Source organism: Cyrtonyx montezumae, unplaced genomic scaffold (assembly GCF_038088225.1).
Source record: "Cyrtonyx montezumae isolate F1298 unplaced genomic scaffold, pur_monq_1.0 scaffold_4, whole genome shotgun sequence".
Classification (NCBI taxonomy): Eukaryota; Metazoa; Chordata; class Aves; order Galliformes; family Odontophoridae; genus Cyrtonyx; species Cyrtonyx montezumae.
In genome coordinates, this window is record NW_027072045.1 from 20,796,928 (window position 1) to 20,824,662 (window position 27,735).

The window sequence follows — 27,735 nt, forward strand, 5'->3', positions numbered from 1 at the left end:
ATGGAGAAATTTAAGTAACTTTTAAATTCCTTTGCACAAAATAAGAAATGTTTAAAGGAGTATTGGCAATGATCTGGATATTCACTGAGCAAATCTCTTATTTAGGAGAACTCTTCTGCCACTCCACACTTGCAAAATGTTCTAGGTGTTTTTCGTACCTAGCAAATTTTACTTTATCTGTAGAGTTTTCATTCATCTTGTCTGGTTCAGTAGGAAAATAATTTGGCTCATAACATTCATTACAGTAGCAGCTGCCTACACACCAACACATTGGTTTTAGACTCTTTTTTAGGTTTTGACATCTCATTTTCTCCTATACTTGGAAGATTTTAGTCTATTTTTGCTTCCACAAAAATAAACTTGTACTGTGGTGACATCTCTGGAATGGAAACCTTGGGATTTCAATTAGAAGACTGCGCACACTTGTACAGCTACATGGGTAAAGCTGGTGTGGAAATGGGCAAATTCTAATGTGGCTGCTATCTGTTGAGAGTAGAGGTTGATTGAAAATTCATCTGGATATCTCAAAGACTTAAATAATAGGGCCAGCGCAATGAATGTCTGACATTCATACATAGACCTACCCTCAATGACCCTTTCTTTATGATGTTTGTTGATAAATCTGAAATATTCAGCTTTTCATAGAACTTCGTTTAGTGAAAACTGTTCTAATCAGCTCTAGTTATGTCCATCTATGTGGCAGCGTATACAGCACGAAAGTAAAAATTGGTTTCTGCATGAGTAGAGATTAAAATCACTCAAGTTATTTCATCTCTGTTATGCTCGATGAAACTACATCTGACTTCAGAACTTGAGCAAGACTGCAGAAAGTAATACTAGTGAAATATTCAATGCTTTCTATGTCACTTTTCAACTACCTGAATTATATGATTTTTTTCTTTCTTTTCATTTTATGATGGAGATCAGAGGGATTTCTTTATTCTGAGACTAACTTTTAACATCACATCTTAAGTCCTCTGAGAATTTGTAGCTTCACTTCCTTTAATTTTAATTAATAGCTGTTTATTTAGACCAATTCAAGATTTTTTGTTGCTAGTGCACAAGAAATTATGAAAAGAAATGTCAAAATGAGATAATGTGCAAGTGTTTATGATGCTCAGAGCAGCCTGTATTCTTTTGAGATTGTTGTGGACTTTCTTCATCTCATTCCACTTCAGTGATGACAATGTATTTTTAGATATGAAGCGTTATATATGGTTTCTTTTTTTATAGTGGCGTTACTCATATGTATATATATTTATTTACAGTGCTCTTATGAGAGAAGAGTACATAAAGATGGAAACATTCCAGTGTATGATTGCTTACTGAACATTTACCAAAGAACACTAAATGTCTTTGCTTACGAGTCAGGTACCATTAATGGTGTGAGCTACTTTGCTGAAGTATAACGGCTTAAAAAAGCCAGCCAAACAGCTATAAAACTAGGGTAAAAATGAACTAACGAAGAAAAGGCTGTAAGTCTGGAAATCTCATGGATTTCTGAAAGGCCATCATCATTCAAATCTGGATTTTGGTTTCAACTCCAGTTTCAGAATTTCTACCTTACCAGCACCTGATGTCCTTAAGCCACAAATGAATCCCTTTAGCTGAAGAGTTTCTGTATTGCTTATCTGTACCAGTTTTTTTTGTTTCATTGGTTGGTTTGCTTTTAAATGGTAAAATGTGAGATTTCACCTTACTAACCCAGGACATGTTCTTTGTCCTTGATTTTATTTTCAGTTATTAATACCGTTAGCTCTTCCTTTCCCCCTTGGTTTTTAATGGATCTTTGACTTTAAAGTGACTTCTTATATCAACTATTTGCATTGTCCTGCAGCTTGTTTTCTCCTGAATAGGCTGTGTAGTTCCTGTACGATGTGATGAATGTCTGTAGTATCACTCCTAGAGAATGCAAATATTGTCCATGTTGTTCCGTAATGTATTTTATTTTCTGAAAATAAAAATTTTTAATGTGGCGTTTTGGTAACAATGATTAAACTAAAGAAATACAGTCTCAGAAAGTATCTTTGGATCAATGTAAAAGGAGGTTGAAGTAAATAAAGTAAAATAAATGAAGGATAATTGACAATATTTAGGACTTCAAGTCTTCACTTCATCTAAATCTTTGTGTAGGGTTTTGTAGGAAAGGTATGGAGCAAAGTTGGGACAATTCAAGTAGCTGTGAAGCTTCAAGGTTGTCTTAGTGCTCTGCTTGCTTTTCATGGCCCGAAGGGACTTGGATATATGCATATCTTTGCCAAATAAGCCACCTGTTTTACAGCATCCTATTGATGTCTTGGATCTCAATCTTGAGGTGATCTGTTTGAGGGTGTTTTATAGAGACTCTGGAGCAACACAGCCTGTGACACAGAGTCTCTTGGAAACTTGCTATGCTGGCTTTATGCTCCCTTGCGGCTTCTGAAGAACTGTACTGGGGATAACAATTTGGCCTTCATTTCCCTATTCTCCTCCAGATCATGTAATACTCACACACATACGCTTGTTTTTTTCCTAGGCTTTTCATGAAAGATGTAGGGTCTGATCGCAATTCTTCAGTGACCTACAAAGCCGGATAATATTGCATACTCTTGCTAATCCCATTGATTTCAGTAGAGTTGCCTTTACTGTATAAAGTGCTTGCTTCAGTCTGTATTTTCATTAACAGATGGGCCAACAAAGGAAGGACTCTGCTGGTGACAAAGCTGCAAGAAAATCCAATAAATCCTGGAGAGGAATAGTAAGCTGCTTTGTTTTGGTTTCTATAATGGTTATTATGATTATAAGGATTATTACTTTATGTGATCAAAGTAAAGACTAAATAGAATTATCAGCCCATGTACTGCATTACTCTGGTGCCTTCTGGCAGCTATCATGTTTAAGTCCACTTTTTTGCTGTTTGGTGACAGCTCCATTTGGGAACAGTCTGTCTGACTCTTGGGTGAGTATATAGATTCACAGTAAATAAGCCTGAAGGCACTGTTAGATCATCTTGATCATCACAGGCCATTAAAAATTCACCCAGTTATCCGTGCAGCATTTGTTCCTAAGGCCAGAAATAGCAGATCTCTGACCTTTATGAATTCCATAGGAGTAAATGGACTGACTTCACAGGAATTACTGGATCACTCTAGCACTTAGATATCATGCTTAATTTGGTTTGTAAAGAACTGGTTGTGGTGTCAGGAGAGGAAAAATGAAAAATTGGCTTCTAACTTAGGCTTAATTTTAGCTTAATTTTAGGGAATGTGTAATTTCTCTAGAAGACTGATAATCATCCAGATAATGTATTCAAAGATGCTGCTTGTATCAGTAAGATGTAACTTCTTGGATAGCTCAGTTCAAACTCAGTAGTGCTAATGTTAAAATGATATTTCATCGTATGAGAGGGGCCAGGTTTGCCTCCATAGTTCAGACTGGGAGCCATATGGCTGTTTATGCTATTTTGAGACTTCGAGAATGACTAAATACTCTGATGCCTCCCTTTCCATAAACTAATTTGATCTACTTGTGTGCTCTCATGAGAAGCAAATGAACTTCACAGGTTTAGCTGGATGGCAGCAGTGCTCTCAATGGTGGTAAATCTTTGAAAGGGCTAGCCTTGTGAATGCACGGTGATCTGGGCCATAGGCTACACAGAGGGTGGTCATAAGACTGTGTGCTATCCTGGCCTGGATATTGGAGATGTTAGAAGAAACTGAAAGAAAGCTAAGTTTCTTTGTAGTTTAGAGTAGAACAGTTTGTTAAGGTGTCATGGATGAAGGAGCTCTCTGAGCAAACCAGTTGTGCAGTTATTGTGAGAGGTCTGGAAGAGAAGATGGTGTCAATTAGAATTATAACTACTGATAGTTTGTAGAACCTGGTATGAGCCATTGGATTCCTGAAAATGTCATGGGAGCCAAACCACAGATGTGCTAAAAAGCTTCATGGAGCTCCAATCATTCCAGATGTAATGGGAATGTGCCTGCAGGCAACTGAGCAACTTTGAGCTAGAGGCTGTAGCCATTACAGCCAGAAGAGAGCTCTGAAGAATAAGAGTGCGCTCATGGTAGCTGCAAATCTTATAACTGAAGTGCAGCAGCTCACCAAACTGTCCTCCAGATCTCTGAGGATGGCTGACAGCAGCTTCTGTCATTCTGTACTTGTCAGAAAATGAAAGAGATTTGAATGGCTGAGGAGCCATACAGGTAGCAGAGAGGAGAGAAATGTGGAAGAATAGTGTATTATCTCCTTCCTGGATGGCATACTTATTGCCCTACAGTAGTCTAAATAGGTACTTAAAGAATTTTAAGATGAACACACGGAAATAATCTTGTTTGGCAATTGGATATAATCTTATTTTGGGGAATCCCAGGATATCCTCTTCAGATGTGTAGGTGGCTTAAGATGGCTTAGTGAAAGGAGAGAAGGACCTGGACCACTAGCCATTATTTGTCTGAATCCATTCTCACTCAAGAATGGCTCTAAAATTTGGCCAAAATAGTCTCTTCATGGGAACTAACTTGTATAGGACAGTGATAGTTTGTTCCATAGCAAGAATTTTTGTAGCAAAAACTTGTTCAATCACATGAGTAGGTTAGTCATTTTGCACTTGTATAATATATTCAATCATACTGTATAACTTTGCATATTTGAGTCATGGGGAATGTAGAGGGTGCTCCCCTCTGTTGAGAGAGAGTACAGGTGGGGTGCCACGGAGGTAGTGCTGTTCTCTGTTGCAGTGAGGTGTTCTGGGGTGATTTCCATGAGCTGGTCCTCTTTCTCTGAAGGGAGTTGTCGGAAGTGGCTGGTGGCTTAGTACAGAAAGCAGCAGTGGGGAACCCAGTGCAGAAGTTTGGAAAAAAGGAGAAGAGCATGAAGAACTGCATCGCGTGCCACTGTTGGAAAAAGTTGAGAAGGTAACTGTTACGTCTGAGGATATGGTAGGAGAAAAGAGGATGAGGAGGAATAGAGATTTTATTTCTTTTTTGCCTCACCTGTCTGTCATAAGGGATGGGGCACATCCCCATTGTGAAACTTGGATCTATACTGATTTTGCAAAGAGCTTTGAAGTGTGTGTTCTTTCTGTCAGGTGAATGGAATACAGGCAGGAATGCCAGAGCTGCTAAGTCTTGTATTGTGTAAATGAGTCAGCAGCCTTAATCCAGGTTTTGTACCTTGAAACTGTGAAGATGATTAAGAAAAAAAAAAAAAAAAAGTCTCAACAATGTCTTGAGCTGTTCTTTGTCCCACGCTCTATGATAGGAATGGAGAAGGTCTTAAAAAGGTTATGAAGTAAGAGAGAAGGATTTTCAGAATAATTTGGTTCTGGTCTTTAAACCTTTTGATTGGCATCTAAGTGTCAGGACACGGAAAGTGCTGAATATGACCTGCAGCAGGAAGCTCGGGGTATTGTAGCAGAGGATTTTCCCTCGTATGAGATGGGCAGCATGTGAAGCTGAAAATTGCAAAAGATTTTAAAGAATAGTGCAATGAAGAAATGCTTGTGGATATGATTGACGTCTGAAAACAAGTAGTAGTCTGGCTTATGTTGAAATGTGCTCTTAAAAAAACACAACAACAGCATAATAAAAGCAACAAACAGAAATCATCACAAATGGCAGCTTGCTTTTGATATCTCAGATGCTGATCAAGTCCTGCAAGCAAGAGCCCTGAGGTTTAAAGAAATCTGTACAGACTGTTAAATCTGTAGGATTTTATTGCCCACAAAGATGGCGAGAATAAGTGGTTTAAATGATCAAAATGCTATGCCCTGAAGGAAAATCACTTGCATGATGTCGCTAAGGCAAGAAAATGTATGTGCAAAGCTGATGACTCATTTAAATGATTAAGAATTTTCCTATTGGTGGCCTTTCAGTTATATCAGTAATCAATTTAGCTACCATAATGCGGTGTCTAATATGATGAGAAGTTGATATGATATGACTGCTGCATTATACATAATGCAGATAAATTGTACCAGGGTGTATATTAAAGAAAATTAGGCCTCACATGATACATTTTGATGCACTTAGAGTTAGATGGAAAAAGGTGAATATAGCGAACATCTTCAAAAGTTAATATATATCTGAGAGAAGAAACTCAGATAATTTAGAATGTGATATCTCTTGAGTAGCTTATTGTAATGGATTTCATTGAAAATGTACCGAACTCTGGAATAATTTAATGTTGTAATTGGGTCATGGTATTCAAAGGTCTCTTGAGCTTTACAGGTACACAAAGTGAATAATTCATGTGGATTCCTTCTTGAAGAAATGTATCCTGTTAAGCAGTCAGGTGTGTGCTGCAGGGTAGGGAAGAAAAGAGCTGACAATACCAGTATTTTAGGTAGCTATCTGTACTTAGTCCCACCTCGGATTAACAGTTCATTACAAAGATCACAGAGAGGTGAATAAGTAAATAGATAAAAAAAGAAGGAATGTGCAGGGTCCTGGGTTGAAACCCATCAATGATGAGTTGAAAGGCAACCAATTCTGCTTTGAAGAGCTACAGAGAGCCTCTGTCAGCTACAAAGACTTCTGCTGAGAAACAGATGGACTGATGCATTTTGAACTTAAGTAGCACAAAGCTGAACTGCATTGTGCAGGGGAAGCACATGCTACATTTAATACAGTGTGGTGTAACATCAGAGTCTGACATAAGCAAGAAAGTGTAAACAGGAGAGCAAGGGGCACTGTATTCTGCATATATTTTTAACTAAGATGTTCCTTGGAGACAGTTGCCCTTGGGCCTTTTAGTCTACTTAAGGCCAGAACAAATCCCTACAGACATTTACTGAGCTCTGATTGCTTTCTAAGCAGGACCTGCTGTCTGCCAACCAAGTACACCCTGCTCAGAGTTGAGGGGCTGACCTGAAAACTTAGTTACTGTTTTGTAAATGAGCTATAATTGCAGAGACACCAACTGAATTAGACAGCACAGTGCAAGTGAGAGGACAGTGGTGCACTGAGAGCTCCTTTTGGGTTCACTGCAGTGTGTGAGGGTTTTTTGTTCCTTTTCAGCCCCTATGTTATGAGTTATCTTTTTCCAGTGCTAAGCTTATGGGATGGGAACTTTGCTGCTGCAGGCTGGCGTAACGCGTTTTCTTGGGGTGACTCTCTCAAAGAACCTTGACTTTTTTTCTGTTTGGTTTACCTTAATAGCTTTCACTTGCAATAATCTTTATGAAGATGTTTTGTTCTCCTTTTGAAAAGGTGTGATAGGACTTGCCAGCTCTTTGATACATCTTGCTATTGTGAATGTATTAATAGCAACGGACGTGTAATGTTCTAGTTTGGGTTGTATCAGTGTCTTTTACTATGGAAGCATTAAAATTAGAACAATTCTAAACTTAAGAAAGTTGACAGGCTTGTGTTAACCTCTAACTTGGGTGATATAGGTCAGAATTTCATGTATCAGCTATCAATTTGAAGAAAAATTGGAGTGCTGCCCTTTCTACCCAGCTTCTCAAATCCTTGATAAGTTGTGCTGAACCATGGAGGCATTACAAGCTCCACTGTAATTGTGTGCACAACAGCTGTAGCACAGAACACAAAAGGATAGGCCTGAGGTAATCTTGCTCTGTAGGATTGTTATCCTGCTAGGCAAAAGTCACTGATGTGACTTCTTCCGAAGGCCAAGTGGTATTGCAGAGTGCTGAATTAAGGGGAGTAGTATAATGACAGATTGCTCTATAGTCTGCATCTATGGACTTCAGGTACTGCTTTCTCTGGATTAGTTCCCGTCCCTCTTCTTCCCCTATTGTCAGTGCTGTCTGTCTTTGGGGTTGTCTAATGCTTTGCAGGGGATGGAGGTGTTAGAGGGATTTTAATTTTGGAGAGGAAAAAAAACCAACACTAAAAACAAACAAAGCTGTCTGATGAGAGTCCTGCCAGTGTAAATCTTCATTGCACGATTAAATCCTTTTAGTATTGCTTCACTTACAGCTATGTGAACAGTATGAGATTTTTTTCTCATTTTTTCATTTGCAGCTCTGCTACTGGTTCTCAGAAACTTCAGGTTTTCAATTTTGTGTGTGTGTGTGTGGAGGTGGTGGTGGTTATAGGGGGAGGTTGCGGCACTGCCCCATAGAAATGCTGATCTTGAACCAGTAAGGAGGTGATAAGCATACACAAATCAGTACATGCTCCAAAAAAACTTGACAGTCTGATTTACCGTTACTAGCTCTGTATGGAAAAGGAGAGGATGGAAGACATTCACTGGTCCTTACTCTGTGTGACGCTTTGTAATGGGATAGCAGCTTCAGGGAAATGATCTGCTGATCGCTCAGATTCCTCTGCACATTGTGCTGTAGGCTTCCAGCTGGCTCTATGAGCTTGTCCTGAGTCCCGACTTGTTTTAGCCCTTAGAGGGAGCCACAGACTTGACTATGAAACTGAAGGAGAAAGGCAGGTTTTGTTGCATCCTATTTCTGATGGAGGTGGGGAATGGATGATTCTCAATTGCTTATTTCTAGTTTTTAATTGACACCAGTGTGTGTATCAGACACGAGACTGGTGAGAGCTCTGATGTACTTAATTTTCTAGTGACAAGTTTGTTTGTGTTTAGAAGGCCTCGTACAAAATATTAATTTTACCTTTCCTGTGTCACAGTCAGCTCCCTCCTGCACCATTCAGTTCCAGCTTCTGTTCTCATTCTGATGCTCATGCAGCGGGACTTGAAAAATACAGATACTGTGCACTGCTTCATCTTGGACAGGGAGGAGGGGGGAAGAAATCTGTGTTAAAAAAAGATACAAAACACACACAAAGACCAAGACTACGGAGTTCAGCTACATTTTCATTGCCACATTTTTAATGCTTTTTTTTCTTAATTTCATTCCTTTCATAATGGAGAGAGATGTATTAGCCCTGCATGTCTTTCCCTGTAGCATGTAGGTTATAGCTGAATATTTTTATGTAAATGACACGGCTAAAGTAGGTTAGGTAGCTGTGTTATAAAATCTGAAAGAAAACACTCTTCTGCTGGTTCAGCATTCATCAGCATTGCCAGTGAGCTGTTCAGCCCAGGGAATAGAGGATGTGCATGCTTGGAAGAAAATGGATGAAGAGATGAGAAAGGCTTGGCCAATTAAGCACTTTCCCCTGTTCTTGAAAATGGAGCTAAAACATTTTTCTGTGCCTCTTCTTCCTTCTTTCCCCAGCAGATGAATTCTAGTGACAGTGCTGAGGATTGTTTAGCCAGAAAGACACTATACCAGAGATTGTGTGTCTTGTCCCAGAAGATGCTGTTAAAGATTAAAGAAATCTCCAGGCTTAAATTTTAAACAGCTCTGAGCTCCTTTCTGGACTATTACTAATTAGAGCATCAAGTTGTATGGAAGTTATAATAGGGTAACAGCTGCCAGCAAAGAACTGCGCTGATAAGTAATCTTCTGTTTTGTTCATAGGCTTGTGAGATGCAATTCTTCTGTAATTATTTTAGGTTAGTTTTGAGTGACCAAGGTGAAAGGGTAATGGAGAAGTCATTGTCCTTATGAACTTCTCAGGAAGGCTGGGACAGTGAAGAATGCCCACAATCAGTCATCCTTACTTTGGTTTTTCCTGTTCTTGCTATTCATTAATTCATCCATATCCTAATCAGGTCTGGGAAAAGAAGGAAAGAGAAATATTGTTTATCGATAGAGTTTCATTTATTCTTTTGTCTGTATAGCTGTCATCTTCCTCAGCTTCCTGGATTTGATTTGTCTGAGTCTGCTGAGCCCAGCCCTTTCAAACTGTGAACTAATCCTAGAAAGGGCAAAAGTTTTAAATACTAGATTTGGCATCTCTTCAAGGTTGCCTTTTTAGTTTCAGATCCTGTAAGATTTCTAAATTTTCTCAGAAACAAGAGCAAATGCTGATTTCTTAATGGTTGTTGAGACTTTATTTACCCATTTGGATTATTTAAGATCTGTTAAACTATATAACAAGTATCAGTACGCATTAGGTTTAAAACTCAGATTTAGATTTGCATAGGCGAACATCTCATGTACTAACAACAGGTTCGCTGAAGTACCCAAGAAAGAAGCAGCACTTGAATAGAGTCAGACTTCTCTTACATGCTGTTAAGTGGAGTAATCTGTGACAAGTCTACTTTCAGTGATCACTGAAGGCTGAATGTGAGGAGAGCATTAATGTCTAAAATGATTCCAATGGAGAAATTCTGTAGAGAATACTGCAGAAAAATGTTCTCTTCAGGATGTTCCACTAAGACAGAGTGTCAAGATGACCAGTGAGACATGGGCAACAAGGCAGTTTTGCTTCCTCTTCACCCTCTTACCAGTGGTGAAAGTTAACAGACTAAATCAGAGGAAGTTGAGTGGTTTCATTTCTGTAATTAGATTATATCACTTCCAGGTGGGAACTTAAAAAAAAACAAACAAAAAAACCCACAAATTAATAGTTTAATTGCACTCTATTATTTGCTTAGTGTTCTCATGTGTTTTGAGTTAATTAACTCCAGATAGTGGGTTGTTCATGAATCAGTCATTTGATCTCCTTGCTTTTGCTATTTTTGTTTTGATTGATCATTAAACATTACCAGTAGCTACCTGAAAATCTGTGTTCAGTTTTGCATCTTGAACCTCCATCCTGAGCTACTTCTGCAGCTGAATGCTGTTCAGAATCAGCTCTTGCTTCTTATCATGCTTAAGCACACACAATCCTTGATGAAGAGTTTGTTCTTTGCACTGTGATAGCTTGTGATCACAATTTGATTTTTGTTCTGCAAAGTCAAGTAAAATAAAATTGGGAAGATGACAAATGGTTAGAACAGCAAAACTGCTTGCCCTGAAGCCTTTACAAAGGCGAGTCTTTTTCAATTAGTGCCAAAATGTGAAGCCACAGTTTCAGTATAATTGAATAAAAGCAGAGAAAGGAAGGCCAAGTCCCCCGGGCTCTCCTCTTTCTGTACCTGACCAAGAAAAATAGAAGAAACAAGTAGAAGGGAAGTGTTTCTTCCTCTAGATATTTTCTTGCCAAATTCTATTTCTTTAAGGAAAACAAAAATGTACAAACAAAAAACAAATAAAATTGAAGCATTTTGTTTTGTGAGGAAAAATCTGCACATGAGAGATAACCTGAACTACAGAACAGTCCGTGAGCATACTGGGCTCTGTACAGAGCGAACAGCTGAAGGCATTGTTCAAGCAGAATCTTTATATTTGTGCTTCCAAGTGATAGTCTTTATTCTTGAAATTTAATTTAGATCAGAAGTGTTTTCTGCTTAAATTATCATATTTAACATGAATAAACACAGTAACATGTAAGTTTATGAATGTGAGGACCACGCAAGCCACATAGGAGTTTAAGACATCTATAAAGCTATTTTCTCTGTGAGGAGAAGTGGTATGCATCATGCAGTGAAAAGGATGGTATTATTAAAGGCAAACAGAGGTGTTGGTACACAACTTTTTGTTCTAAGTTTACTTAGAATTTCTTGGGATTTTTTTTAACGTTATAACATTCACGTGTAATCACACAAAAATAAGTGATGGTTCACTTTGCGGCATAGGCAGCTGCCATTGTAATTGGGAATTACCTGCACTAACAGGGGAAGAGACATCACTGACTGAATACATGTGGTTAGTAGGTTGAGTTGAGACTGGTGAGTTTGTGTGTCCCTGCCTTCTTATCCTTCAATTTCTTTCCTGGAGCAAGGAAAACTGAGAATAGCCTTGAGGAATAGGGGAAGGAGGAAACTAACGCCAATTTTTTGTCCTCTCTGCTCAGGAATTGGTGCCAGGCTCTCTAGGGAGGCATCTGCATGTCTATTTCCCTGGTTTGTTTCTCTGTGCAGGAGAAGTGCATCACTTTGTGTTATATATCACTGTCTTGAGTAACATCTTTATAGTATAGTTGTGAGAACATCTTAAGCTTCAGAATTTTTCGTTTCTAGTCTGAGTGAGAGCAAGCACAGGGAATAATTAGTAACTCAATACTAGTTAATTAAGTGAGCAGGCATCTTCTTGTCACCTGTCATGCACATCAGTAAGGAAACATTGCTGGTGAGGGATGGGGATAAGTATATTGGCAATAAGTGGTAGTATCTAATTTGAAAAATGATACAAACGATACAGATGAATGGTGGAGGGATCGTCTGTGTTGCTCTTTCCTGGCAGGCAATCTAGTGCCACTCCAAATTAGGTATTTTGCTTCTGCAAATTGTTAATGACAAGGAGCGGAAAGGGAAAGATGACTGCTCTGCTGTTCTGCTCCGTGGTAGTTCCATTGCCCTGTTCTGAATGTCATGAGAGTGGCACTCTGATCCCTCTGACAACACAGTGTGGGTCTTCCCCATACAGTGAAGTGAAGTACATCTTCTAGTAGTAGACCCTAAAAGAGAGAGGCTTTGCAAATATTATGCAATGGAGTGCTACGGCCTGAGGTATGTTCTGCATTTTGTTACAATTCAAGATGGCCTCATTCAGTCTTCTTGGACAGTGTCCCCTTCTCGCAACGTGCTGTTGTTCCTTGGAAGAGTGCCCAGTTAAAGCTGGATGTGAAATTCTTCTTTTAATTTTAATTTAATTTAGTGGCTTTTGGCCCTGCTACTGAAATAATATTTTATGGACTTCGATGAAAACTCTGTTGAGTAGCAAAAGGTCACAATTTGCTTGAAGAGCAGCGTTATATCTTTCTCCAGTCACAAAGCAGAAAGTCAGTTGCCAGCAGGATGTGCATAGTCCACATGAACTGCTGAGAACTACCTCTTGTTTAATTAATATTAATTTACTATTTATAAAGTGATAACAAGATTCTTGTGGCTTTTATTACATCTGCTTTCAATTTTAAAGACATTTTAATCCCTTGTATGCCCATATTTGTCAGCACCAGATAAATATGAGCTGATATGACCTACCCTTTTGAGACCAGTTAACAGGTTGCACTGGGAAATAAAGTGCAAACTAATTTCTCCACTCTTATCAGAAGAGATCAGTTCCCCAAGTGACATAGATATTGTTGGTGTAGGTGATACCTTAAACCATGACATCACTTTAAACCCCCAGGGCAACACTAACACCCTTGGGAGTGTATTATCACTTCAGCTCAAAGTCTCAGACTTTCATTACTTTGAATTTCCTTCTACTCAAGGGAGCAAAAATGATGGGTGCAGCCGAGAATTCCTTATTCTTACCTGTTTTCAGTCATGAATACTGAAGGCTCTTATCATTATTTCTTTTGGTCTTTTCATTTATTTCCTCATTCTTCTCCATTCCTCCCCCCTTGTTTCACTCGACACCTGTCACTACCTTTGGTGTGGATGAGATAAGCTGAGAACTCTGTCACTGTAGGAGCAGAATATGCCTGCAAGAAGAGGAACAGAACAAGAAGATTCAAGCCTCTGCTGGGCAGGCAGGTGTGGGAAAACTCCTTTGCTGCAGATTGCTTTCTGGAGTGCTGTAGGTGGGATTTCCTCACTGTACTGAAGATAGTTGGGAGAAAGTTTCTGACTTTGCTTTTGGAATAGTCATGCTGCAGCAAATTTTGCGTGATATGTACATCGACCCTGAGCTCCTGGCAGAGCTGAACGAAGAGCAAAAGCAAATCTTGTTCTACAAGATGAGGGAAGAGCAGCTGAGGCGCTGGAAGGAGAGGGAAGAAAAAGCACGAATGGAGGAGGCTATGCTGACAAAAACAGCAAGGCGCAAACAAAGTAAGCTTGTAACCTCCTGTGCTTGCTCTGGAGCTGGGGGAGATGGGTTGTGATGCAGTATTTCTGCTTGCTAGCTGTCCCCATAGGCAAAACAGACTCAGGCAGTAAAACCACTGTTGCTGCTCCTTGTCTCTCAAGGCTTGTTCTTTCTCCAGGGAATAGTTTAGTGTGAGAGCAAGGGGAATAATTTCAAAGTGACTCTTTCAGACAAAAATCACTGCTCCCGTTTTCTCAGTGCTATCCTTTTTTTTTTTTTTTTTTTTTTGTCCTACCATCTCTTGCTCCTCAGACAAGTAAAGGCAGGCTTACCTATTCTGTTGAGGTTTCTTAACTTGGCACTAAGTGTTTATACGTAACCGAATCAGAGGACAGATTCATGATCTAAAGCTTCTTGGGAATGGTTGACTGTGGATAAGATGTTTTGTAAGAACAGCTACACCATAAGAGTCTAAATGTTCAGCTATACCATCTCAAATAGAAGTTAAGAAATAGGATAAGAGCAGAGAAATCTTGAGAAAACGATGTGTTTTCATGAGGTATGTAGTTAGGTTGCAGAGCTCCATCCTCAGACTATTATGGGTGTTGAATATGTGTTGGCTTAAAAATCAAGTAAGTAAAATCATGTGAAGAAAAAAGTTTTTGAGTGTTCGATCTTGGGTTCAATTGGTTTAGAATAAATATAAATATTTCCTTGTTGTCCCTTTTGGACAACTATTTCCCTATCTATAGGACGAAGTTGTCAGACCGGTGCATGATAGAAAACACTTTCCTCAGGAAAATTTAGTTGCAACCGTTCCTTACTCAACAAGGAAACGTCACAGAGAAGTGTCAAACTCTCCCTGTGAAATGCTAAGCATCTTATCCAGTCTTTAAGTCAATTCAAGTCTGAACGTTCAAAATCACTGATAATCCTGGGTAGCTGATTACTGATTAGCTGCAGTCACTATATAAGGTGTTACTCCTTTTGACTCATACCCATGGTAGAAGGCTTTGCTTTGTTCAATGCACTTACGTTATTGGTTTCAATTGTTGGACTTGTAAGGTTCAGCTGCTCTAAACTTTTTAAAATGCCAGATATATCTGATCAGATACTTGGCAATTCAAAGACTACAATTCAAGAAGTGTGTTTCAAAGAAACAGTAGTTTTCAAGAGTCACTTGAAATTAAGGTCTTTACTGCTGTTACTTACCTAGAGTCATTTTTATAACCTTGAAGAATGGAATTTTAAGAACAGCCTGTTTAGCAGTAGTGAGCTTAAAATGTCCCCTCACAGGTGACAAGGTAGAAGTTGGGAAACCTATTTCTCTTTAATTTCTCTTTTCTTCATCTTAGTATTCTTACAGTGAATATCTCTCCTCTAAGAAAGATGGCATCAAGATCACTTCTCTCGTACAGCACAATAACTTCGTTCATCTCGATTGATTTGTAGCCGGAGAAAAATATTCTAAGTGTCGTTCAGGTCCTTAAACCAAAACAGTCGTTTATCATTGAGATAATCTGCATTATGCTCGTTCTTTGAGGAAGAAGGATGAAGCGAAATATAGCTGCAAAAATATTTATGTGATGATTTGTCACAGTGTTGACATCTAAATTTCCATATATAAACTATGCATTAAACCTGTTCAGCTTCCTACTACAGGAGACCATTTTCTGGGTAATTAATTTTCTGATTTATAAGGAATTAGAGAAGGAGGAGAGGAGCAACACAGTAACTTGCAATTGTATTTGTTCTGACAAAAAGTGTTTGTATATTTGCATGGAGTAAAATTTTCACATCAGCACATTTCTATTTCACGTTTCACAAACACTGCTCTGAAAGTAATGCCTCCTACTTGACTATGTTGTCCCAGGATTTCAGAGCAGATGCTTGGAATATGGCAGTAGAGGCTGAACCTTCCCATCAATGTCATTACATGTTGCTGCCATGTGACAGGTGGCAGCAGGAGGGGCTGTCTGATAGAATGGTGTCTGAACATGGAAGGGCACACATAGCAAAGGTGTGTCATTGAATTCCTCTGTGTGGAAAAAAATAGCAGCTGTTGACATAAATTGCCACCTGTTGCAAACAATGGTCAGTGAGGGAGTGGGTCGTGCATTTCAGCAGTGTTACAGCAATGTGAAGGACAAGCCATGTTTCGTACACAGTTGTCACACCACTGAATGAAGAGCATCTTGACTGGCTCATCCATGTAAACTTGATAGATTCTGACAAGGGAACTGTGATTGGGCTAAAAATTGGTTTCAGAGTATTGGAAAATATGGTGGTAATACGCAGTAAGATAGAGAACACTGTATTAAATTTGTGTGGACCTATTGAAATATTATGCAGCTGCAGATGTCAGTTGCCCGGACTACATCATTAGAGGTGATGAGATATGATGTTTCTGCTATGAGCCAGTGTCAAAACAGCAGCATGCAGTGTGGTGACATGGATTTCCAACTGAAGAAAAAGTTCAAGACATAGCCCTCAGTGAGTGAAGTTTTGTGTACTGAGTTAGAAAAGGGATGATCCCTCTGCATTTCCTGCAACCCAGACAAACCATCAACTCTGACCACTACACTGTGACTCTGACTAAACTGAAGACTTGAATTTCCAGACTGAGGCAAGAATAGAAGACAACCTTTCTCTTGCAACATGATAATGCCAGGTCCTATACTTGTTTGAAGACTGTGGATCACATTGCCAATCTTGGCTGAACTGTCCTTCCATGCCTACGGTATGGTCTGGATTTGGTGCCTTCTGACTTTCATCTGCCTGGGTTAATGAAAGATGGACAACAATGGCAATGTTTTCCTAGCAACAATGCCATAATAACAGATGTTTAACAGTGGGTCACCTTCACTGGTGTGAATTTTCACAAGTGTGGCATACAGGCTCCTTTTTGTTGCTGGCAAAAAATGTATAACTTGTGGTCGTGGCTATTAAATACTGTTTTGAAGCTGTGTCTCAAATAGAACCATTGTGCTCTTTGAATCTATTGTAGTTTCCAGGAAATGAGTAGAATGCATTACTTTTTGAGTAACCTAAATATCTTCTTAATTTAGCAATTTGAGTTATCCTTTTGATTTGACCAAAGTTGAAAATATACCACATCCAACAGAACTGTACCAGAGAACTGATTATACTGAAGTTTTTGAGAGGGAACTATTGGAATTCAAGTTAGAGGAAGTCAGGCATTTGGTTCCACTGAAAATATATCTGAAAATATATAACTTCCATGCTTTAATGTGGTCTAGATTTACAAAAGGTAACTTCTATCTTGCAGACATGCTAAGTGTTATCTTTGCAAATGCGTGTGTCTGGTTTCTGTTACACCGTTCTGTAATATAATGGTAAACAATCTCACAGTAGAGCTAAAATCTTGCAAAGAAAATGTGTTTGAAATCAACCAGAAGTTATAGGTATAATTCAGGCTTTTTTGTGTAATGCTCTATTGCCTATAACACTTAAAGGATCAGAGTAGATATCTGTAACAACTCTTTCTTAATTTTAAATGTGGTTTTAAAGTATGTTTAGAAGTATTGAAAACATTGAAAATTCATTTAGCAATAACTTATTTGGGGGGAAGATGTCAATCCTACGGTTTTCACTGGTATAAAAGCAAGTATCCCAGCATTCTCCCCAGCTACGCAACGTGGAATGTGGAATATTTTCCTGTCCAAAACTAGTGGCTCCCAGGACATTTGGAGCTACTGCAATTATTTGTTCTTTATTCCTTTGAGACTGAGGAATTGGAGCAGTTTCACCTGCGACATGTTGATTTTGACACTGGTACATGGCACAAGTTTTCTTGGTATTATTTTAGTTAAGTCAGAAGTTACTCTGGCTTCATAGTATCATTCCGAAGCACAGAATGAAATATCTTAGTAACCTCGCATATAGTAGATATCAGGAGTGATATTTTAACATCTAGCCCTAATGTGCTGAATCTCAGGATCACTCGAGCATAGAAATCTGCTAGCTGAATTTGTTGTTTTCTAGTTTACAAAAAAATTTGCATACTTGTGAATATGAAATAACGTGTGCATAAAATAACTGTTTAAGTAATTTAATCTGAAATCCAAAGGATCATCTTTCATATCCCTCCACTTTCCTTATAGATAGAATAGTTACGTATGAAACTCTTATCTCACTTCTTCGGGATGGAATAGGGTGAGATAGTGCAAAAGGAATTGGTAATAATGAGCATTTCTTTAAAAGTGTTCCAGAAAGTGCTTGGGCTTGAGCTGTAGTCCTATACAGCAGTTGGTATGATTCTCATCCAATTCAAGAGCTCACCTGTTATTACTGTGTGCAAAACCAATAGCAAATCAAAAGAGGCGGATTTCTCAAAATCTTGCAATGATGATGAATGCAATTTTGATTTTTCTACATTGCTTTAACATCTCTTCCAGGAAGATCTGATCTGTGATCTGCCAGTGTGCAGAGGTAAAGCTCACCAGTCTGCAGTTCCCTGGGTCTTCCTTTCTCTCTTTTTTGGAAATGGAAGTGATGGTACCAGGGACTTCAAATGACAGCCATGACGTTTCAGATATTATGGAAATTGGTTTGGCAACTGCATCAGCAGGAAATCTGTGAAAATGATGTGAGGTGACGAGTGTTTACACAAACCTAAAAGGGTTTCTACTCTCTAAGAGCAGGATTCAGAACTGGCTGGAGAAGGGATTGCAGGGGATGCCTTGTCTGCTGCAGGCTGATGGAGCCACTCCACTCTGGGGTGCCTGGGTGTCATCCATGTCATCTGTTTCTTGCAAGTCCTTCTGGCTGGAAGTAAAGCAAGCTATGCTGTGCTTTCGTAGGAATGCCACGGAACAGAGACTGCCTTGATGTCCTGTTAAATGCTAAGATGCTTGGTATAAGTCATTGAGAGAGTTCAGCAGTACAAACAGTATAGCGTTCTACATGAGATGAGTCTCAGTCTTTATGTCTAAAGAAAATAATGTTAGCTTTCTTCAGTAATAGCTAAATCATACCTGCTTTTATGTTTGATTTGGTTGGTTCACCTGTCTTAAGAAAAGGTCAAAATTGAGATTTATATTGGACTGAGCCAATGTTAAAGATAGTATTTCATTTTGAGGGTGAATAAAATGTTTTCAGGGTCCTCAACACTTCAAAATGCTCCCTTTTTGAAGTATAAGTCAGTGTATAAAAGAGAGTAATATAAAAGCATCATTTCTTCAGAATGTCCTTTAGCTGACAGTGAACTGTTTTTGATGCCTTTGTCGTTTGTACCAAGCCTCTATTAGTACTTTTTTTTAGAAGATATTGGTAGAATTTGCACTTGGTTTTGGGGTCCTCCCAAAACAACAGTATTTACTGAATGTATTCAAAGTTAAAGGAAGTATTTTGTAACTTTTATTATGACTGATGGCTTGCACTGAAAGAGCTTTAAAAATGAACTGGATTCTTGGAATCTAGAGGTTGTCCTCCGCTTCATTTATACATAGTTCCTTTGCAGATCTTTCAGGGATATTTCTTCATTGTAATAGAGCTGGTTGCCTTTTCTCATTGTGCTAATACCGCTAAGGGAAACCTCTTCAAAAATTCAAGGTCCCTTTGGGGTTTTCTCAGTGGACTGACAGGCAGCTTTGCAATTTGCAATGAAGTGCATTTATGTGATTAGGCAGGAGCACTTTAACCAGAATAGTGGAGTTGGGACTAAGTGGAGAATGCTGCCAGTCTGGATTTTGACTCGTGTGCTATCCAAAGCTGTCAGAATACCTAAAATGAGATTTCAAAACCTATTGAGCTCTAGGAAGCTGAAGGGCAGCCACGTGGGAGGTAAGACAGTGCTGGTCTGCTGCTACTTATGCTGACATTCACTCATTGTGAACTGCAGCTCAGGATGTTGAGACAGGAGCTATTTGTAAACTCTGTTATTTACCTGTCCTTAACAAGTGTAGCTGGGAGAAAATTAGGTAGGTTTATCACAGCATGGCTAGAAAATAATTTCTCTGTCTAAATGACATTTGTGTTGGAAAATCATTGGAGAATAGATGAAGCAATTTGAAAGCAAGTATTTCAAATGTCACAAATGGATAGCTGGGGGATAGATCACTGTTGCAGGTAGAGACCAGTGAGTGTATGTTTCAGTCTGTGCATTTAAGGGTGCATGGCCATACGCTGCGGCATTCTTCTACATTTTTGAGTTCAAAAATATTTTCCTCATTTATAGTAACTCTTCTCCATGCCCTGGTAATGCTTAACTAAGGCTTGCCTAACACTGCAGAGGCATGCTCTTGGCTGTGTTCATTGTCTTGTTCCCTGTATCACTAAATACAGGTCTAACCAAAACTATCAGGCTTGACATTTTCCAAAGTTTCTGGCTGTGTGTGGCCTTGAATTCTGTAAAGTCTTGTATTTGTTTTCTATTCAGAGAAGACTGAAAATTTAATGAAAACACGAGGATAATTTTTATTAGGGGTCTGAGCCAACTAATTGGAAATCATTGGAAAAGCTTTGATGTGGCATTCACAACATATATAGCAGCCTGTGAATGTGATGTGGTTTTGTTAGTATTTGATACCTCGGGGCAGAACTCAGCTGCTCAGGGTTCATGCTGCGTGAGGCTGTGTACTGAGCTATGCTTAAACAGTGGCTTCTAAATGTTTGCTTTTCTCAAACTGCGGCTAGAAAGATCTCTGACCGCCTTCTGACCCAGATATATACCAGATGGAACAAATCCAGAGGGACTTCTCTACCCTCTTTGGATTAGCCCAGAAGTCTGTGCTTTTTAGTCTCATCTTCTGCCCTGCAGCTGACTTCTCTGTTTTGCAGAAAAAGTAAGAGCAGAATATTGCTGGCTACCTGGGCCTTATTTCACCTAAGGTTTCTCTTGCATACGTGCTCTGGGAGGCTACTGGGTTAATTGAGTCACTGGCAAGGAGACAATTGCAGTGTTCCTTTGCTGCATGGTGCTGCTGAGCCTGCCAGGACACAGTGGGGGTAGACAGGCTTTCTTGTACATACTTATGCTCTGGTAATGATATGAGGTTGTGACTGGTTGCAAGCTCATGAATACTTGATATGGAAAGAGAGCAGCACTGCAACCATGGGAAGAGTGAGGTTTGTCCAAGCTAATTCTACGCTTTCGTGCTGATTTTCCTTGTTTTCAATAGAAGCACTGGGTTTTAAGGGCAGGATTTGGAAGGGAGAGGAAAACTTGATGTATTCAAGTGAGAGAGGGGTTTAGTCAGACACTAATGATGGTTCATTAACCTCCAAATGCACTCCTGTGCTGTGATGATGGAAAATCTCGTTTGATACGAGTGGGATACCAGTGACATTCCATCAGTCCTAGAAGTAGCCATGCAGATTTGCTTTTGTTTACTCTGCAGAAACAGGCAAACTTGAATGCTTTGTGATAGCTCTTTGTGAGAAACAAGCACTGCTTATGACTTTTACTGTTTACAAAAGACAATTGGGATTGGGAATCAGAAACTATAATGCTTTTTTCTTTCTCTTATTTTTATTGAAAGATTAAATCAAATGAATGCTACTGATGCAAATGAGCTCAGAAGCTTCCTCGATGATCTGATATGTATCTGAACTTTTATACTATTTCCAATGAAAGGGACATAAAAATGGACAGACTTGAGATTGCCACTAAACTGTAGTTTGTAGATTTACAACAGTGTCTTTTAAGAATAAGCTCTGGATGTTACTTCCCAGTTGAAAGTGGGCAAATCATAAAATTAATAGGCATTAGTATGCTTTCTTCAAGGAGACGAGAAAATATTTGTGGCATACTGGATAGAGATAAGTGCTATCTTATTTTTTATTTTTTCCCCCCTCTTTTTTGTTTGCAATATTCCAACTTTGAAAATGTGCCATCTGACAAGGCAAACCCACTTACCTTTGAGTGTTGTGTATAGATATTTTTGCCATATTTGTTAATTGCCAAAGTGTTATCTGAGTAACTGTTTCCTTGCTCAATGTTTGCTCTCTTGCAGTCGCTCTTCCTTTATTTAATCCTGCAGGGGTATATTGCAGCATAATTATTTCCATGGCAACAGGCTGTAATTCCATAAAACATAAGATTGGGTTTGTTATATGATCAGAAAGAAGCTGGAGAGCCATGAAGGCTGAATTTTCAGCAGTACTGAAATCCTGCAACCATTGTCAATATATTATTGTAAATCAGCTGAATTTTCTTTCTCCCCCTGCAAATCCTCTTTTATTTAGGAAGGCACACAACACAGTGTTGGAATTGGACAGTGTGTAAACTGAAGTGTTGGGGTGCTGCTTGAGAAGTTTAGAATTGTTCCCCGTTTTGTTGTCTCAAGGATTGGTTTGCAGCAACAGATATTCTTGGAAGAGTTGGGTTCATGGTCCTATGATTGCTAGCAGGGGCAGAACATGTAATTAATTTTAGTAGATCTACTGTTTGTAGTGAGATTACATTACTTTCATTGCTTTCATTGTTACCACCTGTAGTGGAAATGCTAATTCACAGTTTGAACCAGTGATGGAGCACCTGTTGGGAAGGCAGAGCCAACCCAGGAGAGCTCAGGTGCATGCAATGCAGCTGAGTGACTGGAAGTGGTGGAGTCGGGATGCTCCCCTTCCTAGACCTCATTTGAGGGCTGGCAGGGTCGAGGCAAGGGTGTCTTCCTGGATGTCCCTGCATAGCTGAGGCCTTCTGGAGGTAAGCATCTTCTTTCCTTTGTTTCTGAGCCTGTGGCTGTTGTGTTTGAGCAATTCCCTTCTTGCTGCAGCCTGGGATCTTGCTGCTCTGCTGTCATTGCTGTACTTTCACCACCTAATCTTTTCCATTTTTGTCATTGCATTACACCACCTAGTTATTCTATATGCATTTTATGGATTCCTGGAAGTTAATATTCAGGAAAGTGCATTCTATCCTTTAACAAGTAATTCAGAAACGTTCACAGTAACATAAACTGTGTTTACTCCTTAAAAAGGAAGTACTTATAGTAGGTAAACTCAAGAAACTGATAGCCTACAACTTGTAGCGTTGTCTCTTTCATCTTAATCAGTGTGCTTCTAGTACATGTCCTGTAGCTTGAGTGCAGCCTCGTGTACTTGTGCTATGAAAATGCAAGCCTCTACTTTAAAGATGTACCAATTGTTTTTTCAGAAAGCCAAGGCTAAAATCTTAAATAAAGCAGATTGTACTCAGACCACAGTGTACCACATACCTGTATTCCCAAAGAACAACAATAGCAAAAGTACTCCACAAACTGCATTTATTTCTGACCAACAGAGGCAGATTCAGGCCGATCTGCTTGATGTCAGAGTGAATGCTCATGCTGTCTATTTCAAATGCAGATTAAGTTTCAGGAGCTTTCTTCTAGTACAGAGTGAGAAAAGGAATACTTTTAAAGAGAGGGTCAGAAGATATTTATCAGACTACAAAGCTTTTCAGCTAGTGAGGAGATAAAGTAATTTGCTATTTCAGAGATCTGTAGCATCCAAGTGGGAGAGCTGTGGTGGGAAGCCAAACCTTAGAGAAACAAGGCTGTTCATTGAAATAGCAGGCTGTTTTGAGAAAGTGACTTTTTAGCAGACTTTGAAAGCCCTTCTGTGCTTCTGAAATTATAAATCAGTGATCTTTCCATTTCCTCAATTTGCACTTGACAGAGCTTTTAATATTCTCTGTTCTACGAAGGCGAGGGGGATTACTGGTGCTCCTTGTTTTACAGGACTGAGTGGGCAGGTGTGACTAAGTAACAGCACAGCTGGGAGGTCTGACACCAAATCAAGCCTCTCATAGACCTTCAAGGTCTTCCCTTGAAAATCTTCCCTTGAAAAGCTGGATCACAAATAAGAATTGTCTAAGGCTGTTGTAGCTGTTAAAACAATAATGAGTGAGCTCAGAGGATGGAGCTGACACCAGTGATATCCTATTTGCTCTGATTATTGCTATTTTTAAAGCATTTTTAATTGCAAGCATGTTTGAAAATGAAGCTAGATAAAACCTAACTCCTTAAGAAAATAAACTCAAACTGTGATTCTGCTCCTCTGTCTTGATCAGCAGATGCAATGAAAGATGCGGCTTTTCCTAGTTCCATTTGCTTTAAGCCTTAATCACAGCCTGACTTAGTATAAGAGTTGCCTTCAGTGGGATCCCCCTCCCAGGCACCTTCCCTTGTGACTTTCTTTCAATGTGGTTGCTGGCATTTGTGTTCTCTGACAGTGTCTGGCCATGGCAGTAACAATATGCTGCATACACTGAGGATTTCCTAAGGGAAGCTCAAAGGGCTTTCTGTTTTGATGTATAGCTCATCCCATGGTTGAGCTCCAGCTCAGTGCATGTGTGAATGTGAGATTGGCAGTACCACTGGTAGAGGCTAGCAGTTCTTACAGGTGAGACCCTCAAGTTGCTCTCTATGACGTTGTTTTATACTTACGTACCTTTTATACAATTGACTGAATAACTGCAAATAAATAGAAACATGATTTGGTATCATTTTTGACTGTGTGTATGCATTTGTGTTTAGAAGTGCTATTTCATCTTACTATTGTTTCAGGTTGTAAGTTTCAAGAAAGTTTTCATTGTTCATTGCTGCAAACTTAGCATACTTGATTTTGCATTTGTATAACTGGTAATATGCAGAAACCTATTTACTGATCTTAAAGCAGTATAGTTGTAGCTTTTAGGTAACAGTAAGAGATGCTTGTCCATAGACAGGTTAAGAGAATTGCATGTAATGTTACCTTTTTTAGTTACTGCAGAGATGTTATCACATTTTTTAAAAAACATTCTATACTTTTATAAAATATTGGTCTGAGTGGTAGAGAGAGGAAAAAGAAAAAAAAGAAAAAAAATCTTGGTAAATTATTCAGTACATTTTCCTGATAAGGCAATTCTTGTTTCTAAAATGCTTTACTTTTTCTCTATCTTTCTCATCCAGACTACATTTGATGTCCAGTACTTCCTAATGCTAACTATTCACAGCCTGCCACAGACTCTGCAGGAAAAGAGAAGCGTTTCTGTGATCAAGCATCAGACTGAGGCTCAAGAGATTTGATTTTATTTCCTGATTTTGTATTAGGTTTTGTTCTTGGGCTCAGTTATCTCTGTATCTGAAGAAGAAAAATGAGATTCCCTGGCTGCTTTCTCACTTAGACTTAAAATTTATTTAGTTAGGACCTGTCTTTTCCTTTCAGACTTATTGGAGTTTCTCTATTTCAAATTTGTTTCATTTAGAAATAAATTATATGAATAGGATATGTATATATATATTCTGAAAAATGTAATACTGTAAAAGTGTCTTAAAGTAGAAATTATTTTATTATAATCAGCTCTCGATGGTAGTAATTCAGTACTAGCAAGGCAGACAATACTAGTTTCCTAAAAATATTGATGGAAAGTGTTTTCTGTTCTCTCGGCTCATATCTTGCAATTGGTTCTGCAGTTTGAAAATGCAAGCTCAGTATTGTTGGCCCAAAAGGTGACCACTGTGAACTTGATCTTGAGACTGCAAATGCTTCTCGTATGGCAGGAATTCCATTTTCATGATGTCAGATCTTCTCCCTGAGTTATTTCTCTTTCTGACCACTCATCATTTTTGAATGTTATTTTGTGCTAAGAAACTGCTGAGTTTTATGATCAGATTGTGCAGTAAAGCCAGTCTCCAACTTTATGGGGAATGTAGCTCTAGTAAATTTAAGGTAAGATTTGCATGGGAGTCATTTCTTGAATTAAAATACAGGATAGTTGAATTTGAAAGTTTTTCTCATATTCTAAAGAAAAATTCAAATATAGGTGTATCTGCTTAAGCTCAATTGTTAGAAAATTGTGAATATAGATATCTGTCTAATGCTGAAACATCGAATTGCCTGATTATGTGATAGCTCTGTTGTCTTTCAACTTGGACAGTCAGTTCATGTAGCAGTATACTGTACTTATAGAACAGTGCTTTAACTGCAATATATTATACCAATGTTTTGCAAAATGTTTTGTATATTAATTGTTTGTAGATTTACAAGAGTGATCTATTGTTTTAAAAGGAAGAAAGAGAGCAATATCTCAATATATGTCTACAAATCAATCATTTCTTTTAAGTGGCTGGGTAATTATGGTTAAATTGTGCTTCTCAAAAATGTACTAGAATCTTCGAATCACAGAAAAATTTCAGTTTGAAGGGACCATAAAATAATAGGCTGCCTTCTACTAGATGTGGTTGTTCAATGTCTCCCATGCTAGCCTTGAATGCCTCCAGGAATGAGGCAGCCACAACTTCTCTGGTCAGCCTGTTTGAGTGCCTTGACACTGTCATAGTGAAGATTTTTTTTTCCTTATTTCTAACCTAAATCTACTGCCTTATATTTTAAAGCTATTATCTCTTCCACGGTTGTATTTTTTTTGTTATTGTTATTCCACATCATAACATGTTGTGCATTGGGAGTTAAAGAGTTAATGCTCCGGCTCCATGGATCATCAGTAGCTCCAGGTACATCTGTCTCAGAAGAGAGCAAGAACTATGTACTTAAAAGGACTTTGTGTTGCTTTGCGTTTTTCTGTTTTCTGCTCAGAGGCAAAGATAAAAACTGTTTGTGTGTCATGAGACACGGTTTTCCTTGGTTTTATCTTTTTTTCTCTTTCCTTTTGGATTGACTCAGCAGTGGGTGCTCACTGTTGTCTTCAGCGTTTAGTGTAAGGCCTTACACACTCTCTCATTTATTAGCCTAGATTTATTAGCTTTAATTCCAATTATATTGGAATTTTGGGTTGGATTTTATATTGGAACATTGGGTTGAGGCACCATCCCTAGCGCTGTTCAAGAAGCGTTTAGATGAGGTGCTAAGGGATTTGATTTAGTAGTTGGGTAGGGATAGTGATAGGAGGATGGTTGGACTAGATGATCTTGTAGGTCCTTTCCAACCTTATGAACCTATATTGTATTGTGTTAATTTGCATTCCAATATGTTATTTAGTAAATTAGCTTTCCTCCTCAGATTGTTGCTGCTGTTTTGTTTTTAGGCCCATCTCCCTTTGCCTTTTTCCCTTTCCCCCTTCTCCTCTCCTGGGGCATAGGTCTGTGGGTCCCCTGTCCCAAGCGTCACGGAACCGGGCCGAACCAGCCCGTGAACTGCTGACATTCCCTTTTCCTGTCTCGGCATTCTCCTTAAAAAAAAGTCCCTCTCCAGCTTTCTTGTATGCCCTCTTTAGGTACTGGCAGGCAGCAGTGAGTCTCCTCAGAACCTTCACCTGAGAGAAGAGGCTCCCTGAGCCTCTCTTCGCATATGAGAGGTCCTGCAGCCCCCTGAGCATCCTTAGGACTCTCCTCTGGACCTGCTACAAACACTCCACATCTTTCTTGCACTTGGGGCCCCAGGCACAGTACTGTAGGTGAGGCCTCGTGAGAGTGGAGCAGACAGGGACTCCTCCCTGACCTGCTGGCCATCCTGTTTTCATGCAGCCCAGTACGCAACTGGCTGCTTTCAATTCATTTCCCATCCAGCCTATGTTTGTGCTTGAGATTGCCCTGACACATGTGCAAGGTCTTGCAGTGGTCATTGTTGCACTTCGTAAGATTTCCATGGGGCTACTTCTCAAGCTTGTCAGGGTCTGTCTGGGATGGCATCTTTCCCTTCAGCATGTTGACTGTACAATTCAGGTTGGTGTAGTCCACGAACTTGCTGAGGGTGCACTAAATTCCACTTTCCATGATGGCAACAAAGATATTAAATAGTGCTGGTCCCAATCCTGTTCACGTATCTCCACTTGGACATTAAGCCATTGACTGCAAACACTGTGAATGCTACTGTCCAGCTAATTCCTTAACCATCAAGTGATCTCTGTCAATTCCATGTCTCCCTAAATTAGAGAAAATACTCGTAGGAAATCATTCCATACTTCTCAGATTGTGAAATTCAAGTCCATGCATGAAATGCAGTAGATGACAGCCTTAGGGACATGTACTGATATGACCAATCTGTTCTTGCTAGACTGTTTTCAAATGTTGTGTAAGAAAAAATACAATGTAAATGTGCTAATACAATGCAATAGAGCCACGGTAGAATATGTTCACATTTCTATCCTGAGACATAATCTGATAGGCTGTGAAAAGACAGAGTGTTTGGGAGTTACTGAAGGAAAACATTGCTATCTTAAATTTTTCTGCCGAATGTAGTTA

The 27,735-nt window shown here is 39.1% G+C and overlaps 2 protein-coding genes across 2 annotated transcripts in view; both read left to right on the plus strand.

The window, feature by feature from the left end:
• The window catches only part of TSPAN14 (tetraspanin 14), a 197,389-nt gene that overhangs the window by 80,690 nt on the left and 88,964 nt on the right, over positions 1–27,735 (plus strand). The window lies entirely within an intron of this gene.
• Positions 13,449–27,735, plus strand: part of SH2D4B (SH2 domain containing 4B) — a 63,033-nt gene continuing 48,746 nt past the window's right edge. The window contains exon 1 of the mRNA XM_065746349.1: positions 13,449–13,632. Coding sequence (XP_065602421.1) covers positions 13,449–13,632 — 184 coding nt within the window. The remainder of the gene's footprint in view (positions 13,633–27,735) is intronic.